Below are 27,098 nucleotides of genomic sequence, written 5' to 3' on the forward strand. Positions count from 1 at the left end.
GCAACAGTCTGAGCAAAAAGCATCTCTCAATACATGGTACATATTTGAGAAGTTGGTTTTTTTTTAAGGTAAGGAAAATAAAAGAAAAATTCATCACCCAAGTACAAGATATGACCACTACAGTTTCCCCCTATCTGATAAAGCCAGTCCAACCCACTGCTGGCCAAAGCTCAGCCAAGTCAGTGTCACTGGCAGTGCCAGTGAGAAGGTATTTGCTTGACAACAGCCAAAAACTGTGACACCATCAGCAGCTGGGATGGAGGAGTGAGAATATGTGAGAAACCCCTGCAGACACCAAGGTCAGTAAAGGAAGGGGAGGAGGTACCAGGTGCTGGAGCAGGGACTCCCCTGCAGCCCTTGGAGGACCACGGATTCCAGGAGTGAAGTTGAGCCCAGGACAAAGGAAGGAGTGGGGAGAAAGTATTTTTAGATTTGTTCTTATTTCTAATTTTCCTCCTCCATTGTTAAATGGCAATGAATTAATTTCCTCGAGTTGAGTCTAGTTTGCCCATGACAAATTGCTGATCTCCCTGTCCTTATCTCAACCCATGAGCCTTTCACCATGGTTTTTTGAGATGGAGGAGTGATAAAGCAGTTTTGTGGGCACCTGGTGCCCAGCCCAAGTTAAGCCCCCTCCCCACCCAAATGCTGGAGCAGCAGTTCAGTTCTTACCCGAACATTTAATAAGGCTGGAGTGGAGACAGTCTCAGGTTCTTGTTTGACAGCAGCTGCAGCCTCAGTCTCCAGGCCCAGCTCTAATGCACTGAGTGGTACTGACTGCAGAGGGAAGAAAGCAAACAAGTCAGCAGGAATAAAACCTTAAGGCTTTTGTTCCCAGTTTGTGCCTGAAGTGGCTACACTCTGGCAGAGTGAAGGCCATCAGGGAGTTTAAACATGGTATTTCATTACAGTTTTTATGTATTTTATTGCAGAGCAGCTAGTTCCCAATGACATGAGAGTTTTCCACGGATACCTGACATTATGTCCCCATGTCATGTCTAGAATTAAGCATATTTCTGTCTGTACTGCTCTCAAGTGTTTAACATTGATTTCTTGTATGGAAGTTTAAAATTAATTCACAAGCCATTTTCCAACCTCAGTACTATGAAGCAAGAAACTTAAGAAAACTCCACATACTTCAACCACTTGCCATGCACACTATCCCCTTTAGCCCCTCCATCCCAGCAAATCCAAGCTCTAACAAATCCCTATGTTCTTGTTTTAACCTGCTGAACAGCTGGAGTTGGTGCTGGATTTGTAAGAACCACATCTGGAGAGTCAATATCAAAGAGATCATTTGGACTGATTCCACTCTCACTCAAAGCAGCAAGCAACAGATCTTGTCCTGGCTCCACCATCTCTGAAAAAAAAAAACCAAAAACACCTGAATACGAGTAGATTTAATTCTGATTTATTTTTTGCCCACACACATCTCCATTTCCTCGATTTAAGGGCATTCACACTGCAGTCTCTTGTACACACAGTTTAACTTTCTAGATGTGCTCTAGTTCTTTTGTTTATGTGTAGGCTTTTCAACATATCCACCACATTTAAAAGCAGAGAGAATTAAACAGTTTACTACACAAAATGCTATCATACCCATAAACTTAAGACACCTTTTCTAGTCTTTGAGGCACTACATTTTCAAGTGTTACAAGAAATACCAAGAGCAGAAATGGTCAGACCATGTTATGCTAATGATCCATCTTTGTTGGTGAAGCAACTGCATGAGGGAAACACAATTAAAACTCATTTACTTTATCTTGTAACAAGCTAGTGATAAAGAGCTTATAAGGAAAGCTTCAATTTCTTGCTTGCTATTACATTAGGTTACATTCATTCACTGGAGAAATTTTGTTTTGCATAGTGGAGAGAACAAATGTGCTACTATTATAGTATGTAACTGCTTATTAAATAGGACACTAACATCAGGTCACAGACTCCTTTATGTGTAGGACAAGCAAAACTAATTTCAAAAAGCTATTCTAGACAGTATAAAAACTTATTAAAAAGCCAAATACTCCATATTTAAAGATGAAGAGAGAAGATAACACATTTCACTTGCTTAAGAAGGAAACCCATCTGCCTTAGTATTAAGAAAAAAATTAAATGATTTCACAGAACTTGATTTGGTGCTTATACAGTCTAAAATGCACCTCAAGCAGATCTTAATTTCACTCACCCTCCACACCCCTTAACACCCACTGGGAATTAAAACATCAAAACCCAATGAAGCAAAACACCTACTCTAAAGCAGGTAAGAGGACAAAATTTTTTGTTGGCATTTTAGATGTTCATTCAAAAAACTCTAAAACAGCATTCCCTTATTCATCCCTTCTACATGCACAGCTAAGCCACATCCAGCTGGCTGGTCACACATATTCCTCAGCACATTTAGCAGAACAGGTAATTCTTGTAATAAGCTAAGCCTCAGGCACTTAGTTCTTACTCTTCCCAGTTTTAGTCTGTGCAATAGCAGGGAGAAACCTTTTGGTTGTGGATTCATACTGAGATGGTGGCACCATAAGTGCCATGTACTGGGACAAGGGGAAAATACATTTTAATAGATGAAAAAATAAAGATGCTCCAAACAATATCAAAGCAACAATCAATTGGTGGGACTGCTGCTGACTACACACAGCCCCATCAAACACCACTTGCTTGTCAGAACAAGACTCCTCTTTCTTAAAGGCATTTGAGGTGACCATATAAATTGGCAGAATGGTCTTGTTTGCTGCTATGAGGTACAGAAAATATTAAGTCATCTAGCTGATTTAATTGATATGGCAGCATCATTAAAAGGATATCACCACCCACTAGCCTGTCTCCCAGAATCTTGAATGGATCAACAAAAGTAGTAAGACCCGACTTTTAGTTTCAACTTTCATTCCAGAAAGACTGTGCTTCCTCTCTCAAAAAAGGAGACTATATATATATACATTAATTAGATAGGATAAATCCTTAATTTTCATCAGACTGAAATCTTAACAGTGACCATCACATCCAAGTTCAGAGGCTTGCAGCATTGTTTACTAACCAGTAACAGGTGAGGGATGGAAAGTTTAAATCTGCAGATGAAATTGTTGCTTATCAGTACGTCTGGTGTTCAGAACTTGAGAGCAGCTACTGAAGATGAATTTCTCTACAGAAGGGGAATTAACACAGGTTACCCCACCAAAACGGCTCCAAAACACTTTAAAATCACTAAATAACTAGTTGAAGTTAACTAGTGAAGTTAAAATAACTTCACAATATCCATTTGGGAAAGAGGCATGAACACCCACACAGGGCAACACCTCTGCTCAAAGGACAAACTAAAATATTTAAATGTACAACAGAAAAACCATCAGTTAAGTAATTCTTTAGTCTGTATGAAGTTGTGATCACCCCACTGCTAAATGAAGATATGACTAAAACTTGGTTGAGAGCTACAGGACTGGACTAAATAGAGGCACAAAAAGGCAGGAGCTTGGGGATTTTCACTTGAGAACTAAGAGAAAATTAAAAGACTCAAGAATTCTTAGTCTGCTCTCACATTTTAGGAATGAAAGGCCTTTCTATGAAGTTGAGACTCAAAGCAAAACCAAAGCTAGAAGAAAAACCCACACCCAACACCACAAAAACACATCTTCCCCAGCCACCCTACAATGGTGTCACAACCCATGCCATCTGTTTGAAGACCAGTTTGACATTTCCACAATGCCACTGACCTCTATATGTTTAGCCTTTAAAAACATTATGTTTTTTAAAAAAGTTTCAGAGTTCAGAAAAAAACCAATTCATAACAGTTGCTTATTTCAAAGTTTTCAGCAAATGACTGGCAATAGAAACTAGCAAAGCAATTCCTACAATTTCAGAGGAAATATCTCCAGTGTAGAAACACCTCTTTCTAGTGAGGCTGTTTTCATATAAGAAATCCCCCAGCTGCACTTCTCTCCTGATACCCCAAATTTTAAGTCTTAAAAATTCATCGTTGCTCACAACCCTGCAAAAAGCTCAGTAAAACAACAGCAATTGTCTGTCTGTCAGTTTGGACAATGAAAGTTTGACTAGTTTCACTTATTTTGTTTCTGTACAGTAGGAACAAAGCTGCATTGTTTGGAACAAAAGGAATTCTGAACTTCTAGAATTTTTACATTAGAAGTCACTGAATACTTTGCACCAATTTTAGGCTTTGTGCAACTTCCAAGCACCAATGCTGCCCACCCTCCTCATTTTCATTTTGCAAGGAAATTAAATGAGGAAGAAAAAAACACAGGAGAAGCTGCATTGTGGTAACTTATTTTATTTTCTGTAGCACATGCTGGTTAAGCTTAAAACATTATCAGGCTGAACCAGCTCCATAATCTTGCAAGGTAGGAGGCTCCTCAGCTAACACGAGCGAAAGTGACTTTATCAAGCTCTGCAGCTCAGCCTTGGCAATACTATATAAGGACCTGTTTGCCACATCTTCAAAATCTCCAAAAGAAAATACTTATTAAAAAGTTGTGAATATTACAAGCTGTTCTCTGAGCATTTCATCAAAGAACTGTTTTGAGCATGTAGAATCTTGCAGATAAGATTGTCTATGTTTAGTGAGGTAGTCTAATGTCACTGAGCAAGAATCAGCCAATTAAATAAAACTAAAAAATGTATTTATGAAATCTCAATGGTTGTAATTTTAATGACTTTCTTTGTATTAAGAAAAAGCAAACTGCTGCTATTTCAAGAAGAGCTACCAAAGGAGACCAAACATTTTTGTAAGGTGCTCTCCTGATGAAGAACATAGATTAAAACTTTGATAAAGAGGCAGTTATGTGATCACTGCACATTATGTAAATAATTCCTCATTTAAAGATACAAAACTAGAATGCCATGTTTAATATCATGTCATGTATCCATGCCAACCTGGCTCTCTCTCTCCTTCCATTTTAGCTTTGGTACAAAGAAACAAAACAAAAAAGAAAGAAAAGAAAAAAAAAAAGATTCTAAAACACATGTCAAGCAACCTGCTCCGTTTCCCCTGAGAAGCATAATGGTAGAATCCCAAACAATGAAAAGCCTTTTGATTTTCAGGTCTGGGAGTTACACATTGTAACACTGCATGCCTGAAATGCTTATTTAAAAACCATAATCAATTACAGTATCATAAGTTGGTCCAAACCAAACATCACAATCAAGCAGGCAGTGCTATTCCCAAGCCCTTCAGACACTTGGGCTCTGTGGTGCACCCAGCTGCAGCCTGGGTGTTAATGCCTGGCTGGGACACAAACAGCATTCAGCAACTTTTCTTTTACTGGAAAGATTTCCCACTGCATTTTAGGGAATACCTGTCATCTGAGCTGTACTGGAAACCATTTATAATATCACACAAATACTGGAGTTGTAGAGACAAGACAGCCCTGCAAATTCTCTGCCTGTCTAAACCATGAGTTATTAGTGACCTGAAAACTTCACATCTCCTTTTGCAGCCTCTCAGAGCAGAGGTGTAAGGGCTGCTGAGCCCCATCCCACCCAGCAGGATTCTCTGGGTAGCCACGTGGGTTCTGCTCATTTCACAGCTTTTGTCTCCAGAAGGGAACCTGGGTAACAGTAAAAAAAAAACCTCAACCGACCCAACCCCTTCTGGTCCTGTCCAAGTCACCATCCAATCAAAGAGCAAAACCCTAATTAATGAACTCACTCATCCTTCCATGCCTTAACCTCAAGACTAGCAGTTAATTTTGCATTCACACGTACAAAGGCATTCTCACAAAAACCGTAAATCCAATCCTGGAAAAGTCATTCCCACTTTTCCAAGGCAGGTTACCACTCAAACATCAAAGCTTTCAAGGACACAAGGGACACTTCGGGGCTCTGTGGGCTTCAACTCTGCCTCAGAGCTTTTTAATGACTGTTCTACAAAATTTACAACTGCCATGTTACACAGTCTGCAAATGTGAAATTCAGAAGTTCTGAAAATATTAAGACTTAACAATGCAATAATCTGGCATAAAATCAGCTTTCATACTAAAAGGCTAGATCTGGTAATTTGGACAGCAGTGAAAGTTTTTAAGAAGTAAAAACTCCAAGAAATAAGAACAGCAAGTGAGCACTAGGACCCTTAGTTTTAGCCTGGGAGGCAGCTCCAGGTGTGTCTCAAAGCACCATCCATGACCTGCTTAATTTGCTTTTAGAGTAGTTCTCAGCCAGTTTTGAAACCAAAGTAGTAGTCTGGAAAAAAGACAAACTCCCCACATTTTATTTCTAAATATTAAGATTGCATACAAATGTAACATCTCATGGCTTCGAGGGAGATACAGAATACCAATTCAAATGTCACGCTGTTACACAATTTCAATTCTTGCTGTACAACATCAACTACAGATTTTCATTTTGGGGGAGGGCAGCTTACAAAACATTAATATATGTTTTTAAGTAATTTTAATCCAGACACAGCCTTGGTAGTCTAAAGCCAAATAGTCTACCACTGAGTTAATTCCTAACTTCACACTGTGCCGTTTGATCACACTAAATTTTTTTTTTTCACTCACTCTGGAGTTACCTAACAAATCAATTCAAGGGCTTTATTTTTGAAGCATTTACAAAATCTGCCTCATCTTTAATAGGTATCGAACACGTATAACCAACCTACGTGTTTAAATACCTGAAAGTAAGTACAAGAGTTCTAATTTATACTCTCAAATGCAGTGTGGAACCTGGCCAGCTAAAAATAATAAAGAAACAACAAAAAAAAACCCAGAAGAAAAACCCAAAAGGCCTCTTCCCCATCAGACTGCAGGGGCATTTCTATGTTAAACTATTACTCACCCTAGCAACCTCTGTTTGAGGTGCGCTCGTTACGAGTCCCTGGACTTTGAGGCCGTGTCTGTCGCCGCGGTTCAACTCCCCGGGAGCAGCGGGGGCCCAGAGGGCTCGGCAGGGCGGGGAAGCCCCCGGGGAGGCGACGGGAGAGACGGGGGTCGGCGGCTCCTGCCCCGCCACCTTCCCACCAACACGTGTTCCCGACATAAACTTCCGGGTTGGGCCAGAATCGGCTGCGTAATCCCGTCCCATGAGCGACTTTTTGTTCCCAGACCTTCACCTCTTTAAAGATCCCTCCAACAGCACCGCAATCCGGGGGAAGGGCGGGAGGGCTCCGTCTCACGGCGGCTTTCGGAGCCGCTCCGGCACCATAAATCAAACACTCCCCCCATCCCCCCCGGCCTCGTTTCTCCATTTCAAACCTCAACAATCGGCGGCCGCGGAAAGAGCGCACAAAGGCGCGGGCCGGGCCGGCCCGGGGGGCTCTGCCCGCGCAGGGCTGCGGCGGGGGGGAGCGGCTCAACCCAGCGCCGCGCCCGCCCCCGGTAGAGAAGCGCTCCGCCAGAACCGGGGGGCCCCGCCGCCCGCCCCCGCACGCCCCCGGGCACCAAGTTCGCGGGACAACCGGGGCTCCGCCGGGGCGGCGGCGGCGCCCGGCCCGCCCGCCGCGCCGCCCCCGGCCCACCGGGACCCCTGCGGGGGCGGCCGCGCAGCCTTCCGGGGCTGAGGGACCGAGGGAGACGCGGAGCCGCTCCCAGCACAACGGGTCCTCCCCGGACACCCCCGCGCCGCCGCCGCGGGCCCCGGTGAGGAGCTGAGGGGAAGAAACCCCCGGGGCGGCCCCACAATGCGGAGAAGCGGCCAGAGGCGGCCAAAGAGGCGCGGCGCCAGGCAAAAGAACAGCGCGGGACTTACTCTCCGTCGCACTCGATGCTCCCGCGGGCTCCTGGAAGTCTCCGCCGCCGGCCCCGCCGCCCGCCGCTTTCTAACTCACGGCCGCCATCTTTGCCCTCCCTCCCCTCACAGGGGAGGGGGGGGGGCCGGAGGAGGGGGCCGCCCGCACCACGTGACCCGGGCCGCGCCTCCCTCCCCCCGCCGCGCCGCGCGCGCTCCCCGCCCACGTGACCCCGCCAGCCACCGCCCGCCGCTGGCGCGCGCTCGGCACCACGTGACCCGCCCCCCCCGCCCCGCGGGCTCCCCGGTCACGTGGCCGCCGCCGCCGTCTCGCGCCCACCCCCCCCCCCATTCCCGTCGCCGGGCCCTGGCGCGCGTTCCCCGTTCGCCCCCCCATCACGTGGCATGCCGCGCCTCGGTTTCTCTCCGCTCTCAGCAACGGGGAGGTAGCAAGTTCCCCCTTCTCTCCCCCACCCCAGAAAAAAAAAAAAAAACAAAAAAACCCGGCGTATCCACCGTCCTTCAAATAAGCGACGTCCCCGCGGGCGGGCCCCGCCCCAAAGCGGCGGCCGCACTCGAGCCTTGGCGATCCGGGCCCGGTTCCCGGTAGGGTGGGGGGAGGGGAAGGCGGAGGCGAACGGCAGCGAGCGGTCACGTGACCTAGGGCTCCCGCAAGATGGCGGCTGCCGGCGAGAACCCGGCAGCGCGGCGGAGCTCTCGCGAGACCTCGCGTTTCTCGCTGCATCACGGGGAGGGGCGGGGGGGGGGGGGAGGCGCCGTGCGCGCGCCCCCGCCTGAGGCGGCGTTGGCGGGACCGGGCCGGGCTCGGTGTGAGCGTGAGGGGAAACGGGGAACGGCGAAACGGTGTTCTCTGAGCTCATCCCCGCCCCTGCTCCCGCCGGTGAATGCCTCTCACTTCAGCCGGCCCCCTGGTCCCGTCCCTCCGCGGTTGGCGGCTCCGAGCAGCCCGGTGCGGCCGGTGCCTCCCCGCCCTGAGGCGCCGCCACCTCCGCCCCCTCACGGCGCCGCGGCCCTGCGGAGCTCCTGCACCGGATCTCCCCCGGCAGAACGCGGGAGGATTTCCCTGCTGCCCTCCCTGGGAATGCCCAGGGGATGTGATGAGTTTTCCCTTGCGAATGTTTTACAAGCTGCTAATGTGAAACTTGCTGCTGCAAAGAGTGAGTTAAAATCTGGAGACCACTCGTGCTAGTTTCACATTTGGAGACATTTTTTTTAGCGCTGGAGGCCCCCCAGACTGAGAAGACTTGTTAAAAGAGACAATCTTCCAATAAAATGCTTTCCCAGTTGTGTAAACCATGAACATTTGTGAGAACTTTCACACAGAATTGAGGCAGACAGATGAAGTGTAAGCAATTCAAATGTGCAGTGCTACTTATTCAATCTTGTGCAAGTTTACTTATCATTAGACAAATCTAACAGAGATTAATATACCCAATAAAGGATTAGACAGATTAAGGGTAAACTATTTAAAGACAAAGCAACGTTAATTAAAATGATTTAAGTAATTCAGATTAATCAGTGATGCTTCAAACGGAGAAAAAGATGACAGAAGTGAGGCCAGAGACCTGAAGAACAATTGAAATGGCAGCTTTTATCTTGATTATTGCCCTCTGCACACTTCAGATGATGAAGTACAGCTCACACGTGCTGAACCGAACTTTAAATCTCAGCAGCTCTGTACAAACGTGACAAGGAAGGGAGGGTTTTGATGTCTTGAGTTGAAAAGGGAGTTACCTGTCAGCGTTTGTGATCATCCTCGACTGCAATAGGTGAGTAATCCCGCTGGTGGAAATGCTGCTTTCCATTGGCGTGGAATTAGCACAGGCACATTTGTCTGCAGGACTCTGTTTCCATAGAATTTTGGCATGTAATTCACGGATCTCGCTGCACTTTCTAGTCAGAGATTTTTTTTTTTTTTTAATCATTGGTAGATACAATTCTGAATGTAATTATATTTTATAATCTATGAAATGCAGTTAGCACCTACTGGCATTTTACTCTGTGACTTTATAAAATGATGTTGCTTAATGTAACACTCAGCAGTTACCCTCAGGGATTATTTTTACTTGATTTCTAGTGGCTGAAGCACAAATTGTAGGGATTTCATCTTGTGAACGAGAAATTTGTGTAAATGCTGTCATTTATTTTGCAAATTGCAAATATGACAGGTGCTGTGTGAGAACTTGCTCTCAGGTGGCAATATTTAACAAGCATCTCCTTGGTATATTGGACAGAAAATGAGACTACTAATTCAAAGATAAAATAAGAATTTTTTTTTAACCTGGATGAAGTGTTCATCTAGACCGAAGAGATTTACCTTGACGATTTTCTACCCTTTCTGAGCAAATCAACGCCTCGCTCGCTCTTCCTTCCCTTCCCCCACAAAACAATTTCACATTTCCGCAGTAAAACGTGGTGCTCTCGGGAGCTGCTCATGCGGCACTACGGGAGAGAATATTTAGGTCACTGGGTTTTAGCGCTGCTCCCTCTGGATTACGGGAGTCGGCAGCGCTCCCTGCATGTGCCGCGTGTCCCGAGTCACAGTGACGGGCGGCTCCAGCCACGCTCTCCTGGGCTGGAGCCTTCAGCATTTCAACTTCTGCTCATCTCTGGCTTCTGGCCGCAGCCAGCTGAGGGGCAAAGCCAACATGTTTTGCTAATTCACAGCGTGATCCCACCGCGCCGGGAGCAGCGGCCAGTTAGAGATGACGTTGTTTTCTTTGTTGCTCTGGGGAAGAGAATTCCTTGGCTTCCTTTGCCCTCTACTGGTGGCCCGCACGGCTTCGATGCCAACTCGGTGCCTTTGCTTAACATACATATGTAAAATCATAATTTAAAACACACAACCCCCAACAGCTGAGCAAAACTACAGTTGAGGCCGTTTCCAGAGCTTTCCCAAGACATTAGGAAGAGTGCTCCCTATTACTGTAAGAAGGAAATCATCTTAGTAGTTTATGAAGATCTTTTTTTTGCCAGTTACATCCCTGCTGTGCAATAAGTACAGTGCAAACTGGGGTGGAAAAATCAGAGCAGTGTCTGCTCTGGTGCTTGTGCAGAGAGTTTGGAGTACCTGCCTTGGTGGAAGAACACCATGGACGTGGATGTTCATGGACGTGATGCCCAGAGAATGTCAGCTGGCTGCAGCTTTGAGTTTACAGGGGAATTCCCAGTGAGTTTTGGTTGCCTCTCTGTAAAATTCATTTGCCTGGTGATCGAAGACCCAGATGTACCAAATGACAGTGCCCATGAAGAGCTGGGTTTGTTCTGTCTTCTCCCAAAGTGCCTGAATGCAGAACTGTCACAGGAAAAGTAGGGAGTGGGCTGGAATGCTGTGCTGCCTTCTGAGACTCCTCTGCAGTCACACTGAATTCCTGCCCTCTGAGCTCCCAGCTGCTGTGGGACAGCTTGGAAAGGACGAGGCCCCAAGTTCTTACTTAAGATGAGAAGGGTTTTTTTCCTGTTCTTAAGGGAAAGGATGGCTTTCAGCTGTACCACAGACTGGCTGTTTATGTCACTGTGGGAATGCCAGCGACAAGCAGCAGCCTGTGGCTACAGATAAGCCTGGGGTGGGAAGCCACCCCTGTGGCGATAGCGCTCGGGCCAGCACAAGCACCACAGCCCCAGCTCCTGAGCACACACACTCTGTAGGCCTCGATGCAGGAGGGGTGGCACAGATAGGAAACAGGAGTCCTGCACCATTGCTCAATAGAAGCGTTCTGCTTGTCGTGGAGCATTGAAGTCCTGTGTGGCAATTTCCTGATTTCCATGATGGCATCCACGTGGCATCCATCCAGATCCCCTGAGCCACGTGTGCTTTGCCTCATTGCTGTGTTACTCTTTGCCATTGTACTTTCTTGATTTCAAAGTGCATGTACTAGTCCTGTTGGAAGCTTCTGACAAGGAAGTCGATGCTGAAGGCAGTTCCAGCTCTCCTGGTGATAATGATGGCTGTCATTTGCCTTTGTAATATTTTAGCTGCCCTCGTTATGGATTGGAGATTTACATAAGGTCTTTGACACTTCAGTGCAATGCTGGAGAATTACCTGCTCTCCAGGCAAGCTTGGAAGATAGAACTAATAGACTTAAACTTCAGCCAGGGAGATCTAAACCAAACATTGTGTAATGCAGCCTAATAATTTCGCAGAGCAGAGTTTTACAATCCCGCCAGGATTAGGGGTACCCCGAATCCCTGCTGCGAGGTGGCGTGGGCCGGTGCGGAGCGGACGGGGGGTACCACGGTGCCCCCGCGCTCCGCGGGCTCGCACGGCCCCGCTCGCGCCCCGCGCGCTCCCACCACGTGGCGCGGCCCGGCCGCGGAGGGGCATTCCCTGCCGGGCCGCCAATCAGAGCGCCGCCTGCTCTCGGCACGGACCAATCAGCGCCCAGCGAACACACATTTAAACCCTGCTCCCGGGAGCCGCAGCCACCGCGGTGTGACAGGGGGAGGGCGGGCCATGGCCGCTCGCGCCAATCAGAGGCCTGAGCGCGATGATTGGCAGGCGGTTAAACCAATGGGGTTGCCGAGGGTAACGCGGCGTCTCCCTGCGGAGCGGTTGGCGGCGGCGGGGACTCCGCGGGGACAGCCGGGGCCGCCCGGCGCGGGGGCTCCGAGGCGCGCGGCCGCCGCCGCCGCCGCCATGGCCGGAGGTGCGCGGGGCGGAGCAGGCAGGAGCGGAGCGGGGCCGGGACGCGGCGGGGCCGGCGGGGCTGGGCCCGCGCGGCGCGGGGCATCTCCGCGGCGCGGAAGCTCCTCCTGGGAGGTGCGGGGAGCCGGGGCCGGCGGGACTCCTCCCCCGCGCGGTGTGCGCAGCTCGCCGGGAAGGGGCTGGGCCGCCGCGGCTCGCCCTGCCGCATCCAGCCCTTTAAACATGGCGCAGGCCGGGGCGGCCGGGCGATGACCGCGGGCGGCAGCGCCGGACATGGCTCAGCCGCCGACCTTCCCCCGTTGCTCCTAGGGAAGAACATGCCCAAGACCAGGGCGGGCGGCGTGGAGAAGGCAAGCCCCGAGAGCGCCGAGAGGAAGGGCCCTAGCCGCCCCCGGGCCGGCGGGGTAAGCAGTGCCCGGGCCTGGGCGGGCGGAGCGGGGCGGGCGGCTCCCGGGGTCTGCCGTGCCCTCCGCTTCCCCCCGGGGCGGGCGAGCCGGCGTGCGGGCTGCCCCGGGGAGCCGCGGGGCCCGGGCCTTCGGGACCCCCTCAAATCCGCCAGAAATCGGTTAACTTTAAGTACGGTCGGACTCTTTCCGTGTTTTCCTGTGCCCTACCGCAGACAGGCACTAGGCTCGACATTCCCTCCGTGCCATCTTCCCCGTCTTGTAGTTCTGTCACAGGCAGCTGGCCGGACGCTGCTTGTCTCTTTGCCTTTTACTCCCAGTGGGAATAATTGTGGCTGTTGCATTAAATCCTGGAGCCCCTCTCTAGCCTTCCGTGTGTTTCGCTGTGCTGAGAAAATCTCTGCTCCCCGGGGTCTCAAGCCTGGCACAGACAAAGACGTGGCAGCGGCATCTCGGTTGCGCCAAGAGCGCAGCAGGAAGGGAGCTGGGAATGAAGGGAGGAAGCAATGCTGGAAAAATAGTTGTTCCTTTCCCGTTCATGGTGTATTCAAAGCCTGAAGGCTCAGCTGGCAGGTGGACTGCAGCTCACTGCTTTGGGCTTTCTCCCAAAATGCCCGTATTTAAACTTCTTACTAAATCTTGAGGACTTTGAAGCTCAGGGTTCATTGCTTGTATTTGTTAAAATTGAGTGTTTTCATAGTATTTCATGCTTGGAAGCTCCGGTTTTTTAATAAGGAAGTTTTGCCTTTCATAGGCCTTTCAGAAATATTAGAGGTCAGGGAGTGTCTGTCCTGTTTGCTTTTTCTCAGGATGTTCCATCGTAATCTCAGTCTTTAGTCGTTTATATTTGGACTAAGATTTGAGCTTTTAACTAGTCTAATTTTGTGTGAATTATGTACATAGGAAGTTTGTTATTCATTACCACGTTAATTATTAAAATTATCCTATCTGTTCTATTGTGTACTTTGTTTACTTTTTCATTGTCTGTGTCTGAAATACTGAGGTATTTGTTTAGTCAGCAATATTTGAGCTTTTTTTGACTACTGGGACCCTTTGTTCCTTGCTTTTCTAAGAAAATGGATGCATATTTTTGTTGTTTTAACTGGCATGCAATGTCTGAAAATTGCTTTTGGTTGAGTCAAATTATAGCCAAGAAAAACTCATTCTGCCCAAGTTGCATCTGTTTGTCCAGACTCTGAGATTTCACGGTTGGAATGTGCCTGCCATACTCTGCACAGGCAATCATAGCCAGGTGGCAGGAGGCTGTGAAAGCAAAGGTGACAGGACTCCACTAATCTTTGCTAAATTTGACACTGCTCACTGTTGGCATCTTGGAGCCTGAGCCAGCAAACAAACCCCAGGCTCTGTGGTGTCTGGCCATACCAGAGGGTTTTGCCATTTTGCCATTTTCCTGACTGGGCTTTGCACAGATCCTTTAAGGGCCCTTTTTTTTTTGCCATAAACAACCTTTACACTTTATTTTTATGTCATATAATGGATAAAATATAGCACTGTTTATCTCCTATGCTTTGCTGAGAGGTGTCACTCAAGGTAGGCTGTAAAACTGATTTCTGTGCTGCTCAGTTGAGCATATAATTTGCTGCAACAACATTTGATACCTCCTGAGAGTAGCTGGGTAGATCATACCGCTCTGGCTGTGAGAGCTCTCTACTGGGCCTGGGCAATTTTTGCTGCACTATTCATATTTTTTTTGGCATGTGCTCTTTGAGGCTGCCTTCCTCCCCAGGAGCTCCCACTTGGGTTTTTTTTCACACCAAAGTTCATACTGTGAAGCACAAGGGTGGAGGCTGGAGTTAGCTATGACTACTCCATCCTGCCACATTTTATTATTTAAGTTCTCAGCACTCTGTTTTCACTTAGAAATCAAAACCTCAGTGAGTGTGATGCTTCAAACAGTATAATTTGCATCAGCACAATCACCTGTCAGCCCTGGTTGCTGCAGACGGTTGTGGATGCCAGCTTGAGGTTCCTGAACTCTCTGTGCTGAACTGATTTTTTTGTGTGGGTCTGTTTTAGGAGAATGTGTTTATTGGTCAATCCAAAATCTACAGCTACCTGAATCCCAACAAACCTGGTGCTCGCCCCCCGCTTCAAGAAGAAAACTCTGTCATGTATCACGAGGTGAAATGTCAGGGCAAAACACTAAAGGAAACCTACAGGAAAGGAGCTGGTAAGATTAAGCTTTGGATTGCTTATCTTGGTGAAGGTGCTCCCACTGCCCCAATTCTAATATTTTCATCAAGAAATACAAGCAGTGAGGATGAGCCCAAACTGGATGCCGAGTGGCAGGCTTCACAGTGACTAGAAATGGGAGTGTTCTGTAAGTTTACCAAGGGGAAGAAAACCCATCTGGCTTGTGTTTAAAGGTGCATTTAACAGCCTTGGTAATTTGTCAAAGTACTTTGATGCAAACAATTTTACAATCAGGCATTTTCAGTCCCATTTGACACAAGGAGTGTCAGGCTTTCTGGAAACTTGGGGCCTTTAGTTCCTAATTTGGCACCCCCAGCTTTGGCAAGGAGGTAAAGATGGCTTTAGTTTGTCCCACTGCTGAGGCCTTGCAGCTGTGCTTCTTTTCTCCAGTGAGACTGAAGCATCTGTCTCAGCAGATGGGACTGTTAAACCTGATGGTTTACTCTACATAAAAACGTTGATGAGCTTTAAACCACTCTCGCCTACCTCTGAGTCAGTTATCTGAGGAGGAGGATGTGGTTGTATTGGGGTAGGATGCAAAAAAACAAGTAAATGTTGGTTGTTGTGGGGAGTGCGGATTTCTTGTCAGTGCCAGCCCTTTAGCTCCCATGGATTTACCCTGGGTGGCACTGGCCTCTTGGTACCAACATCTGCAGCTGCTGAGCCCAGCAGTGCAGGGTCATTGTTCTCCTTTTTCTCTCATTTGACAGAACTCTAAACCACTGGAATTCATTTAAAGCACTCAGGTATAGTTGGTCCTAAGTTCAGAGCCTTACTCGATTTCCTTGTCACCAGGAAAAAAGAAAGGTGGCAAAATAATTGAAGGTGCTGTGAAACCAGATGACCAGAAGGACAAGGAAGGTGGGTGCAATCCTTCGGTGCCCTCTGATCAAAACCAAGAAACTGTGGAAACCCAAAAGACTCCCTTGCCTGCAGACTGTGCTGAGGAGGCCAATGCAAAGCCAGCTCAGAAGAAGATGGTTAAAGCAAAACGAGGACCAAGGAAAAAGTAAGTGACTTCTGGAATTGTGAAAGGATGGCTCTTTGTTTTCTCAAGAATATCATGCTTTAAAAACCCTAAAATAGCATCCAAGTACCTACTTTGCAGAGGACTTGTTTGTCTTGTGAAAGCAAGGTTAATGTGTTCTATTGTTCTATCACAAGTTAAATGTTTGCTGGTTACCTATGGAAGAAAATAATGAGCCATTAAGACCTACTTTCCTGTGGACAAATGGGAATGTGTCTTGTCAGAAACAGAACAGTTGGAGGCTTCCTGGCTGAGCTGATACCCTTTCTCTTGGTATCAGAGTAATATGACCTAACATTAATTAATTCCTTGCCAAGCAGTTTTCATGACCTAAATTTTCGAGTGCCTTCTGGCAAGGCACGCAGGGGGCCCCAGACTTGTAATGTGACCTTCAGTTGATTTCCAACGACATCTCACTTGTATTGTTCAAGAATTAGTACTGGAGTAATGGAAATAGTGTGGGGAAGAAAAGGGGATGTAGCTGTGGCTTGAAACTAAGAGTACTGATAAAAAACACTGATTCATATTGATCACCTTTCAACTTACCAAGCTCAAATAAAAATTTATCGCACATACCTTTGCTCTAGTGCTTTAACTTAACAAATAGTCTGAAATATGTGTGTGTGTTCTCTTTTTCTTCCCCCTTAGAACACAAGGAAGAACACCAAACAGAAAAGTGACGGATTATTACCCAGTTAGAAGAAGTTCCAGGAAGAGCAAATCTGAATTGGAGGTAGTGTTTCTTGTTAAAATGACATTACTTATAACATGTCTGACTAGCTGAAAATCTAACATGTGTAACTATGGTTTCCATTCAAAATGCAAATAAAGTTGTGCACTTGAAGTATTGTTAAGAACATGCTTAAGCTTTGGAAATGCTGGTCCAGTTTAGAGCAGAATCTAGCTGTTTATGTATTTTGAGGGCAGAAATCTTTCTGCTGTTCAGTTTGCTGGAAATATGAGATGGTTTGGAACAATGAGTGTCATTGGTGGGTAATTTCCTTCCAGCTCTAGAAGAAGCTACAAAAGCTATCAACAACATTATGGTTTTGTTTGTTCTTGTTTATTCTGCAGACTGAGGAAAGGAGGAAAATAGATGAGCTGATTACAAGTGGGAAAGAAGAAGGAATGAAGGTAACTGCAGTGCCAACCAAAGTAGTCATGTACTTTTTATTACAGAGTATCTTGATGTTAATCTATTTAAACAAAGAGTAGCAGAACTCAGTCTCAGGACCCTGCAATCTCTGATGAAAATGCAGGAGAACTGGAACACAGTCCTTCCTTTTGAGTGAGCAATGTCCTTTTGAGTGGAGGATATGTGTGTGCTGCAGCCTCACTTATAAATCTGAGGGGGCTTTAAGGTCTTCACAGAAATGCACTCCTGAGTTCTTTCATTGGAAGACTTTGTGTCCAGCTACCCAGTAACTCAGTGTGTCACAAATTCATCCTGCATTCCACTGTGCCATACATTGTGCTTCTACAGCTTTGTCTGCAGTACACACAAATTCCCTTTTGCAGCAGCTTTTTAATGACAAAGCATTTCCTAGTAATCAGCATATCTGCAATGATGTTAAGCAGCTGGGAAGTGAGAGAGTATTTTCTTTTCAACTCAACAGATTGATTACATTGATGGAAAAGGGAGAGGAGTAATTGCTACTAAACATTTTAATCGAGGAGAATTTGTGGTTGAATATCATGGGGATCTCATTGAGATCACTGATGCCAAGAAACGAGAGGCAGTATATGCTCAAGACCCATCCACAGGCTGCTACATGTACTATTTCCAGTACCTCAGCAAAACCTACTGGTAAGCTCAAGTTGCTATTGATAGAGGCTTTGAATGCTTCTAATTCTTTTCTTGTTTTCATACAAATTTTTTGTTTTTAATGGGAAATGTGAATTATGAAATCTTTTGGAGCACTGATCCATGGTCTGAGAGCCTCCTGTATGCCTGGGCTGTGAGGAATGGTAGGTGACTCAAAGCCCTCTTCTTTGAAGTATAGCACAAGCTATGTGGAGAGTTGCTCTGCTTGGATGAGGCTTGTAGTTCTGCATTGGTCTTCTGCCTAAATTTATCCTTTGTAAAATGGACTCCTTTATCTGAGTTGAGATGAGTTGGTTTGGAAGGCAGGATGGACAGACTCCCTGGAAGAGAGACATTTCTTTTGACTGGGTGTCCTTGTTGCTCTAGTCTGACACCCACTCCAGTCCAAGCTTTATAATTTTTTTCACGTCTGGATTCTGCTATTCCTGAAAACAGGCAGCTCAAACAGTCCAAATGTTTCATTTTCTGGGTTTTGTACTAACTTAAAAATCTTACAGAGCTGTTTCAGTTTCCCTGCCTTGCCATATTGGGGCTGCTTATTTAATCATGCTTGTTCTGTAATGTAACATGATAACATTATGTTTCTCCTTAATTTTTCAAGACTGGTGTGAATTCCTCTTTCTTTGTGTGATTTGCACTTTGGGCTTTGTCCACATGTGTGGCCCTCTCCCAGGTGCCATCCCACGTTGTTATTGCTCTTTCAGTGTCGATGCTACAAAAGAAACGAATCGTCTGGGAAGGCTCATTAATCACAGCAAGTGTGGCAATTGTCAGACCAAGCTCCACGACATCGATGGTGTGCCTCATCTCATCCTCATAGCTTCCAGGGACATTAAGGCAGGTGAAGAACTGTTGTACGACTATGGAGACAGAAGCAAAGCTTCCATTGAAGCTCACCCGTGGCTGAAACACTAATTCATCTTCCTTGTTTTGGGGTTTTTATTTTTGGACTGAGTGTTCTACAAGGAGTCAATGAATTTTTTTTTTTCTGCCCTCACTTCCCTCAGCTTTCTTAGTGGATGGCTTATGGTCTTCCAAGCTCCTCAAAAACTGCCTTTTTGCTTTGCAGTATTTAAATACCTATTACAGTTTTCCAGGCAGGCTTGAATATTTGATCTTAGATTGCCAAAACTTTTCTATCATAAAAGGAAAACCCTCCTTAAAATTCGACTGCTTCTGCGTAGTGACCAGTGCCACTTGAGCAGTGAAAGACTTGCACAGAAACTTCATCACTGGGGTTGTGCTTCTGCTTTTGCAAGGAAATCTCACGCCCCACGTTGGGGTGCTGAACTTTGGCTTTATGACAGAAGTATTGCTGTACTCTGACTTGGTCATCCAGTGGCTTGACTGCCTGTCAGACTGCTTTTCACAGCTCAGTGCTGACAGGCTTCTCTGAGATGGATGCTACTGTCATTCTCAAATAATTTGTGGTAGGAATCCAGTTTCTCCTGTGTCATACATTCTGTTGGCAATGAACTTCAAATGCACTGGCACTGAGGGAAAAGGATGGTCAGATTGACTGCTTCCTTTGGAGAAATTGCTCCCGGCCAAATGAGGATAAATTTTAGTAGACTGGGTTGATACTGATTACAGATGTGAAGATAGAACTTCACAGTGAGAATTAATGTTTGACATTTACTTATTTTCTAAACTTTGAGAAGGTACCTTTTTTATAGTTGATGGCTGATTATCAGAGGCATCTCCCAGAGGATTTTAAAGAAGTAAAAACTCTCTCCAAAATTTTTTTTATATTACCTTCCTATGCTAATTAGCCACATCAGAAGCTATTTATTTACTGTGAATGCTTGAAGTAGAGCATAGTGGTTCCAAAAATAGGAGTCCTCTTCATATGCAGCTTCAAACTGTAGTGATGGAGCTCATGCAGTGAAGAAAGTAGATTCCTTATTGCCTGGTCCTGTAGGTCTGTCCAGCATGTCTGGTCCCACTGTCTCACACGGGAGTCGAGTGCTTGGCATCTCGTGGATGTTCGGAACGTTTCTGTTGGAGAGCCAAATCTGGGATATAGGCAGGCAATACAATGCAGGTCCTTTATGTTAAAGAGGAATTCTTACCAGTTGGAATTTTTGCCAAGGCAGGCTTGGCACGTGTGTAGATGAAAATGGCTGTGAGCCATCAGCCACGCTTGCTGCTGGAAGATGTCAGCAAGGGATCTGTGGCTCTGTTAATGTCTTCTATTCCTCATGTCTTGAAGGCTGCTGCTGTTCCAGCTGAATGCCCTCTAGACAATCTTATGCTTGCCTATGTGATAGGTCAGATAGCAACAACATCCTGGTTGTGTGCTCCAGCAGCAAGAGAGGTGGCTTAGTGATGTATTTTTTAAATTAAAAACTTGAAGACAATGTCTCTGTAAAATAAAGAATATATTTATTATTGATGAAACGGCTGCTATACTACCTGTCTCCATTGCAGTTTTATGAGCATTTTGAAAGAAAGCTGTGAAAATCATTGGCTATTAAATGCTTTATATTATTTACTGCTTCACACAAGGCAAACTCGTCAGAGCAAGCCTAGGTATTTTCCCATTTCTGAAGAATTAACTGGAGACCTGTTGAATTACATGTACTGAATTTCAGGTAAGCCTCGTTGGCCAGCTTGTCTTGAGTTGGCAGTGATTTTTTTCTCTGGTCTCAGTAATAGGGACCTCAGCAATGTGTACAGTGTCCTGTTAAACTAGAGCACTTCCCTTAAGTCAAAATTGGAATAAATTTTTAAAATTTTATTTAAACATTTATGTGTTCTCTATCAGGTTAAATAGCTTAAAACCTCTGTACTTCAGCATCGCTTTTGTAAACAAGAAAGGGGAAAGATCTCCCTGTTTTACATAAAAAGAAAATGTATTTTCTGAAAGATTAACTGGTAATTGAGTAGCACTGCATTGGAGGATGGAATAAAGCTCATGTTGCACTGCGTATGTATCCTTTACTTTTCTAGGAACACATACAGAGATCTAGAGGTCTATCTCAATGTACTTCTCCCTGGAATGTGCCATTTGGGTGTTTATCTCTGTGCCTCACAGGAAAGCTTCATCTTCTAACAAGGTGTCACAGGGAAAGATACCCTTGGGTTGGGAGCTAAACTGCTTTTTAAAGGAGATTGGAAAATATATGCCTGGATAAACCTTGGAAGAGGATGGAATTCAGATTACATATCAGCATCTCTCCAGCTCAGAGATGCATCCTGGCTGTTGCTGATTGTTTCTTTGTTTTGTTTTTCTGTGCACAAAGCCTCTGCTCAGGCCATGCAGTACTGCCTTCCCTGCTGCCATGCTCTAGAAAATACACAATGAGGGCATGGCCAAGGCTTATTGATATTTTGAAGATGGCAAAAGGACTTCATTGGTTCTGTGCCCTGGCTAAACCAGCTGGCTTGGGTCAGCCACCTGAGGTGTGGCCTTGCTACAACAGGTAGTTGTTCCTGACCTCTGAAGGGAGGCTGCAGCTCTGCCTTCTGCTGAGCCACATTTACATTGTGCAGCTGAGCAGATGTGTGAAGTGCCCTATATTTTTCATGCTGCCAGTGTAGGAGAGGGAATCAAGACTTCAGAGCCTGCTTTTATTTCTGAAGAGAGTAAGATCACAGTTTGATACCTGTCACTGCTTCTTTTATGTCTGTTCAGACTTCTGCTCTGGATATTCTACCTTTCTAAATGGAGAATCTAATTGGTGTCTTTCAAGCTTCTTTCCCCACTCCTCTGTTTGCCCTATATGCTTCCACTGGTGCTAAATCTCATTACTGAGGCCAATACACAGCTTGTGGCAGGTGATTGAAAGAACAGAGCTTATGCAAAACACAACTCCTACCACAGGAGACCTTCAGCTGTCAGAAATGAAATGTTTGCTGCATCTGTTCCAGTCTGAGCAGTGCCTGCACCTCAGGCCTTCATGTGGGCAGAGCCAAATTGCAGCAGCTTTTCTTCCTTCACTGTACTTTTCTCCACTGGTCATCTCACCTCAAACAACCACTTGTGAATGGCATGTCTGTCTTAACTTATCTTCATCTTACAAAATCATTTGGGCTGAATGTTTTGATAGCTGGACAGGATAAGTATGCTGTAGTACAGATCATCACAGGCTCTTCTAATAAGAATAAACCCCAACTTTTTATAAATGTTTTATTTTCTACATGTGGGTAATGTCTGACATTAAGAAATACAAAAAGTGTCTGTTTCAAACAGTTTCTGAAAAAGCAGAGTAAAATCTATTCTGAAAGAATATTATACAACAGGATTTTAATGAGATTGCTCATTCTCTACAGTAGGAGTGATGCTGCTGCTTCCAATCATTGTCTTTCCTAGTGCCTCTGAGGCTCATCAGGGCCATTCTCACCAGCAGCAAAGTCCTTGAGGATGCTCATTTTCCATGTTTAAAAGAAAACCTAGAAAAAGAAAAAAATCAATAGCAGAAAGGGAACAATAATCTACAAGTGGAAAACAAGGAACAGGCAGGGGGCTGGCCCTGCCACTGTGCTATTTTGGGGGACTTTAGGAACAGACCCTGAGCTGGTGGGTTTTGTGTACAGTGTAAATAAAGCCTGGGGCCAGCTGGGGTGCTCCCACAGCACAACCCTGAGGGGCTGGCAGGGGAGGCAAGTATTGAATCATTTTGTTCAGGAATGCTTGTTTTTCCTAGGAAAAAAGTGACTCCCTGTTTGCCTGGGTGGAGGTTGCTTTCCTGTGCAGTGCTTTTTCCCCAGGAAGAGATTGCTTTATCAGGCTTTTAACTTTTCATGGAGAGCAGAAAACAATATCCAGCCAATTAGGCTAAAGTTCAGCATCCACTCCTGGATTCACTGTGAAAGGAGTGGGCCATGTTCCCATAAATTCTGCCCCAAAAGCTGCAGACAAACTTACAACCGTTTGATGATTGTCTTCTCTTCACTGTCCTTTCTGCTGCCAGCACTGCTACCACTGGCTTCTTTTTCCAGTTCTTCAGTTTGGTCCCTTTTCTGTGAGATGATCCCACTGGGAAAATAAATGTTTTTGTTTATTTTTTGTGGGTTTTTGCAGAGTGTGACAGTGCATGAGTTAGACCTCTCACTGGGCATGGGTGAATGAGTGTTCACAGGACAGGGATGATGGCCCAGCCTCTTCCCTGTAGTGAACTGAAAATAATGAATTATTATCTCTAAATACAGCAGTGTAATGGTGCCAGGGTTATGCTTTAATGAGAACACTAAAAAAGTAACAAGCTGACTTCTCCACAGAGAAAAAAAATGGCAAGTCATAATGGGGGTGAAAGGGAAGTGTAATCACACTTGGATTTGTGCAAAACCGAAGGGTAAGAAGAGGGTGAAGACACAAATGGTGAATTTCTGCAGGGGTAGATGTGTTGTACCTCCAGCACAGCCACCCAGGCTCACACCAGGCCTGGGAACAGATGGGAAGTTCCCAGCTCTCCTGCAAGGCAACTGCCTGTTCCTCTTTCCACCCTACAGAGGAGAGAAGAAAGGCTTTGCCTCAGCTCTAGATTTTGCCATCCCACTTCAGTGTTTCTACAATCCAGAAGCTGTAACCGCCTACTCAAGGCAACAGTTTCGGTTTGACCAAAGGGTGTTTTCCCTGCCTGGAACAGGGTGAGATTTTCCCAGCCTGCTCACTCAGTGTTTTCACAACATGTCCTGAGCTGACCTCAGTCATTTGGAGAGCTCAGTGGATCAAAGCTTGTGACTGTGGTAGCTGCAGGCAAAGAGCAGCCAAGCAACACTCAACTGGATTCGGAAATAAAAACACAGAGCACTTAAAAACTGGTGTGACACCAGGCACAGGATAATTCTGAGGCAGACTCTCCTCTTGGATAAATGAGACAGTGAGCTGTTGGGTGACATTGCAGAGCACCAGCCACTTTGAGCCAGTCTCTGAGCTGTTTGTTACCTTGTGTTATGCAGAGCTTATTTCCAATGCATACAAGGCATTTTAGAACATCTATTTATCCTCTTCTGCACAATTACTCTTTACACAATTACAATTAGGATTTTATGTGACTATTTAGAGGGAAAATGGGTTTTGGCTTAAGCTGTAACACTGTATGAGGAGATAATCTCACAAATTACTCGACCTGATAAGCAGCCCTGCCCTTCTCTTGGTGCACAGCATTTTGACTAGATCACTAAAAACCTGAAAACATTCCCACTGTTACATGTTTAACTTGGCCTATACTAAACTGTGTAACAGCTGGGAAATCAAAGCAAGAAGCCATTCCACTGCTGCACAGCAAAGCAGCCAGCTGAGCTGGGAAGTGCTGCTAGGCAGTTTGTAAATTCTTGGATTTAAGTGTAACTTCTTGGCTTAACCTGCCTGTTACAGACAAGCCAAAGGGCGGGCTCGCTGTATCCAGGAGGGTGCTGCTGAGATATCCCAACTGAAATCTAATGTGCTCAGACATTTTGTGTCTAGATCAAGAAGAAATTTCTTGACCCAAAGAGTTTATAATCCAACCAGATGAGAGGGGGCAGAGGTTGGGAAGGAAATCCTTTGGGGTGAATGAATTTATAGCACCAAGATCAAGACCCTTCCCACATCCCACCCTTTGACTCACTGACTCTCCCTTCAGGAATGACCAAACCCTTCTCTGAAATCACTTGCTTTACACAGTTCAAAGGCCTTACACAACCTTCTGTTGGCAGTCTTAAAAACCCCACAGCTTATCATGAATAATGAAAGAGCTCAATATTCTGTTTCTAGATCAGTGCGACATCCCCGTGGGAGCAAAGGACCGGAGATCACCCAGCACGGTGCTGCAGGAGGAAGGAAAGCTTGACTAAATCTGAGCTGGAAACCCCCCGTGCTCTTTGGTATGTCGTGTTGCTTTAGATACAGTGTCTGTGCAGCTGCTGTGACTGCACAGATGAATTCCTGTGCAGGAGAAGCCAGGCTGGATGTGGAGTGGGAGTAACTCTGCGTAGGCTGAGAGTGGGACAATCATGGGAATGGGCTGAGAACTGTGCAGAAGAAAAGGGAGTTTGGTTTTTAATTCCTGTTGCATAAAGACTTCATTGTTCCCCCATTTTTCTTTGTTCATTTGTATGCTCTGGGGAGCACAGAGGTCACTTACATATCTGGGCAGTGCCTATCCTGACCTAGGGGCCCAAACCTGCAAGACTCTCACCTGATAAGCTTCATGAAGTACTTGTTATTAGTGGTATTAGTTCTCTGCTGGCTTCAAGCTTTACCTCTTATAGCACTGCAGCTCCTCTTGCACCACCAGAAGCTGAGCTTTCAGCTGGTTCCTCTCTTGCAATACATCTCGGAGCTCTTGTAATGTGAACCGGGGCCGGTTGGGGTCTGTGAGGTCTATCACCATTTGATCTGGTCCAAGGCTGGGCTGTAAAATAAACAGTGATAGACCTTGTAACCTCTCAAAAAACTCAGCATTCAGAGTAAAATATCTGGATTTTCTAAATACGGAATTTTTAGAACTAATATGAATTCATCACAATCCTGATTTTTTTTTCAAGCAGTTAATTATAGTTCTTTATATTTTTGTATTCTCTTAGTGACCAGCCAAGTATAGGCCACAGCTGTGACAGGCTCTGACCGTTAAAAGAAAAGTCTCTGTCCCAAGAGTTTGCAATTTAGTTGTCAGGAAGACGCTTTTATCAGATTGTTCTCAGATGATGAGTGAGGCTGAGCCATCTAATGCCACACCAAAAGTCCGTGTCAAAGAAAGGTGAGAACTGAACTCGCCTTTTTTGATTTAAGACCTCTGTAGTTATCAAGACATCCATTTCCCTCACAGGGGGTAACAAAGCCTCAGTGTTTGTATACAGTTATCTCTATGGGGCCGGTGCTGTGCAAGAGCTGAACACGGCGCGTTTGTACTCTCTGAACTTTGTGCGGGTCTTTGTGCATGACCGACCCAACTTTGCTGGGTCAGCCACTGCAGTGAAACGAGCGAGGAATCCACAGCACTGCAACCACCCCGAAGGAAAGAGCTTCAAGCCTTTCACGGCCAAAGACGGGAAGTGACTTTGTGACACAAAAGAGACCACAACTATCGGCCAGCCTGGTGCGGCTCTGGGCGCGCTCTGCGACCCGCGCGTGGTGTGCCGGTGTCGGGGCCCGTGTCCCGTGTGCCCCGGCTGAATCCCGTGTGCTCCGGCTGAATCCCGTGTGCCCCGGCCGAGTCCCGTGTGCCCCGGCTGAGTCCCCTGTGCCCTCGGCTGAATCCCGTGTGCCCCGGCCGAGTCCCGTGTGCTCCGGCCGAGTCCCCTGTACCCCGGCCGAGTCCCCTGTACCCCGGCCGAGCCCCCTGTGTCCCAGCCGAGTCCTCTGTGCCCCGGCCGTGTCCCCTGTACCCCGGGCGAGTCCCCTGTACCCCGGCCGAGTCCCCTGTGTCCCAGCCGAGTCCTCTGTGCTCCGGCCGAGTCCCCTGTGCCCCGGCCGTGTCCCCTGTGTCCCAGCCGAGTCCCGTGTGCCCCAGCCGTGTCCCCTGTGCCCCAGCCGTGTCCCCTGTGCTCCGGTCGTGTCCCCTGTGCCCCAGCCGAGTCCCCTGTGTCCCAGCCGAGTCCCCTGTGCCCCGGCCGTGTCCCCTGTACCCCGGGCGAGTCCCCTGTGTCCCAGCCGAGTCCCCTGTCCTCCGGCCGAGTCCCCTGTGCCCCAGCCGTGTCCCCTGTGTCCCAGCCGAGTCCCCTGTGCCCCAGCCGAGTCCCGTGTGCTCCGGCCGAGTCCCCTGTGCCCCAGCCGAGTCCCGTGTGCCCCGGCCGTGTCCCCTGTGCCCCAGCCGAGTCCCGTGTGCCCCAGCCGAGTCCCCTGTGTCCCAGCCGAGTCCCCTGTGCCCCGGCCGAGTCCCCTGTGTCCCAGCCGAGCCCCCTGTGTCCCAGCCGAGTCCCCTGTGCCCCGGCCGAGCCCCGCACCCACCTGCGGGGCGCTCCCGCGGGCCGCCGCCCGCAGCTGCTCCAGCTCCCGCCGGAGGCTGTCCCGCTCCCGCCGCAGCTGCTCCTCGGCCACGCTGCTCTCGCTCACCAGCGCCTCCAGCATCTCCAGCACCCTGACGATCCTGAACTGCAGCCGGGCGCGGGCGGCGGGCAGCTGCGGCCCGGCGTGGAGCTGCAGCAGGTCCCGGCCCACCACCGAGGAGATGTCGTAGACATCTGCGGCAGTCAGCTGGAACGGGCTCTTCTCCAGGGCGCTCTCTGGGCCGCCATCCTCCTCCTCATCCTCATCCTCCTCCTCCAGCTCCTCCTCCCCGTCCCGGCCCCGCTCCATGCCCGCCGCACCCCGGCGCTCCCTCCCTCCCTCCCTCCGGCCGGGCCGGGCGGCGCTGCCG

General features: G+C 47.3%; 3 protein-coding genes across 9 annotated transcripts in view; 1 reads left to right on the forward strand and 2 right to left on the reverse strand.

The window, feature by feature from the left end:
- Positions 1–7,853, reverse strand: part of SBNO1 (strawberry notch homolog 1) — a 31,293-nt gene extending 23,440 nt beyond the window's left edge. Inside the window, exons 1-3 of one of the 2 annotated variants that reach the window (XM_021532761.3) lie at positions 7,699–7,853; positions 1,227–1,360; positions 673–777 (exon numbers count right to left, since the gene is read on the reverse strand). In XM_021532761.3, the coding sequence (XP_021388436.1) occupies positions 673–777; positions 1,227–1,358 (237 nt within the window). In that variant the 5' untranslated portion in view covers positions 1,359–1,360; positions 7,699–7,853. Of the gene's footprint in view, positions 1–672; positions 778–1,226; positions 1,361–6,789; positions 7,222–7,698 lie in introns of those variants that run through there. The other variant, XM_021532762.3, reaches the window with a different exon arrangement.
- Positions 7,854–9,356: 1,503 nt separating this feature from the next.
- On the forward strand, positions 9,357–20,744 carry KMT5A (lysine methyltransferase 5A). Of its 4 annotated transcripts, none has more exons than XM_021532764.3 (8): positions 12,274–12,345; positions 12,654–12,748; positions 14,786–14,939; positions 15,758–15,971; positions 16,638–16,722; positions 17,064–17,123; positions 17,606–17,796; positions 18,519–20,744. In XM_021532764.3, exons 1-8 carry the CDS (start codon positions 12,336–12,338, stop codon positions 18,727–18,729), a joined length of 1,020 nt encoding a protein of 339 aa, XP_021388439.3. In that variant the 5' UTR covers positions 12,274–12,335; the 3' UTR covers positions 18,730–20,744. The 4 variants fall into 4 exon arrangements, with proteins under 4 accessions (XP_077643390.1, XP_021388439.3, XP_021388440.1 ...); XM_021532765.3 differs by lacking the exon at positions 12,274–12,345 and having other exon boundaries at positions 12,510–12,748; positions 15,758–15,823; positions 15,899–15,971; XM_077787264.1 differs by lacking the exons at positions 12,274–12,345; positions 12,654–12,748 and adding an exon at positions 9,357–9,467.
- On the reverse strand, positions 17,031–27,096 carry RILPL2 (Rab interacting lysosomal protein like 2). 3 transcript variants are annotated; one of them, XM_021532770.2, is made up of 4 exons: positions 26,690–27,096; positions 25,003–25,154; positions 22,688–22,795; positions 17,031–22,209 (listed from the first exon to the last, which is right to left on the reverse strand). In XM_021532770.2, the coding sequence occupies exons 1-4, from the start codon at positions 27,035–27,037 to the stop codon at positions 22,185–22,187; spliced, it is 633 nt and encodes a 210-aa protein (XP_021388445.1). In that variant the 5' UTR covers positions 27,038–27,096; the 3' UTR covers positions 17,031–22,184. The 3 variants fall into 3 exon arrangements, with proteins under 3 accessions (XP_021388445.1, XP_021388442.1, XP_021388446.1); XM_021532767.2 differs by having other exon boundaries at positions 22,685–22,795; XM_021532771.2 differs by lacking the exon at positions 17,031–22,209 and adding an exon at positions 23,169–23,262 and having other exon boundaries at positions 22,693–22,795.
- Positions 27,097–27,098: the final 2 nt, after the last annotated feature.

The sequence above is a fragment of the Lonchura striata genome, chromosome 18 (genome assembly GCF_046129695.1).
Source record: "Lonchura striata isolate bLonStr1 chromosome 18, bLonStr1.mat, whole genome shotgun sequence".
Taxonomy (NCBI): domain Eukaryota; kingdom Metazoa; phylum Chordata; class Aves; order Passeriformes; family Estrildidae; genus Lonchura; species Lonchura striata.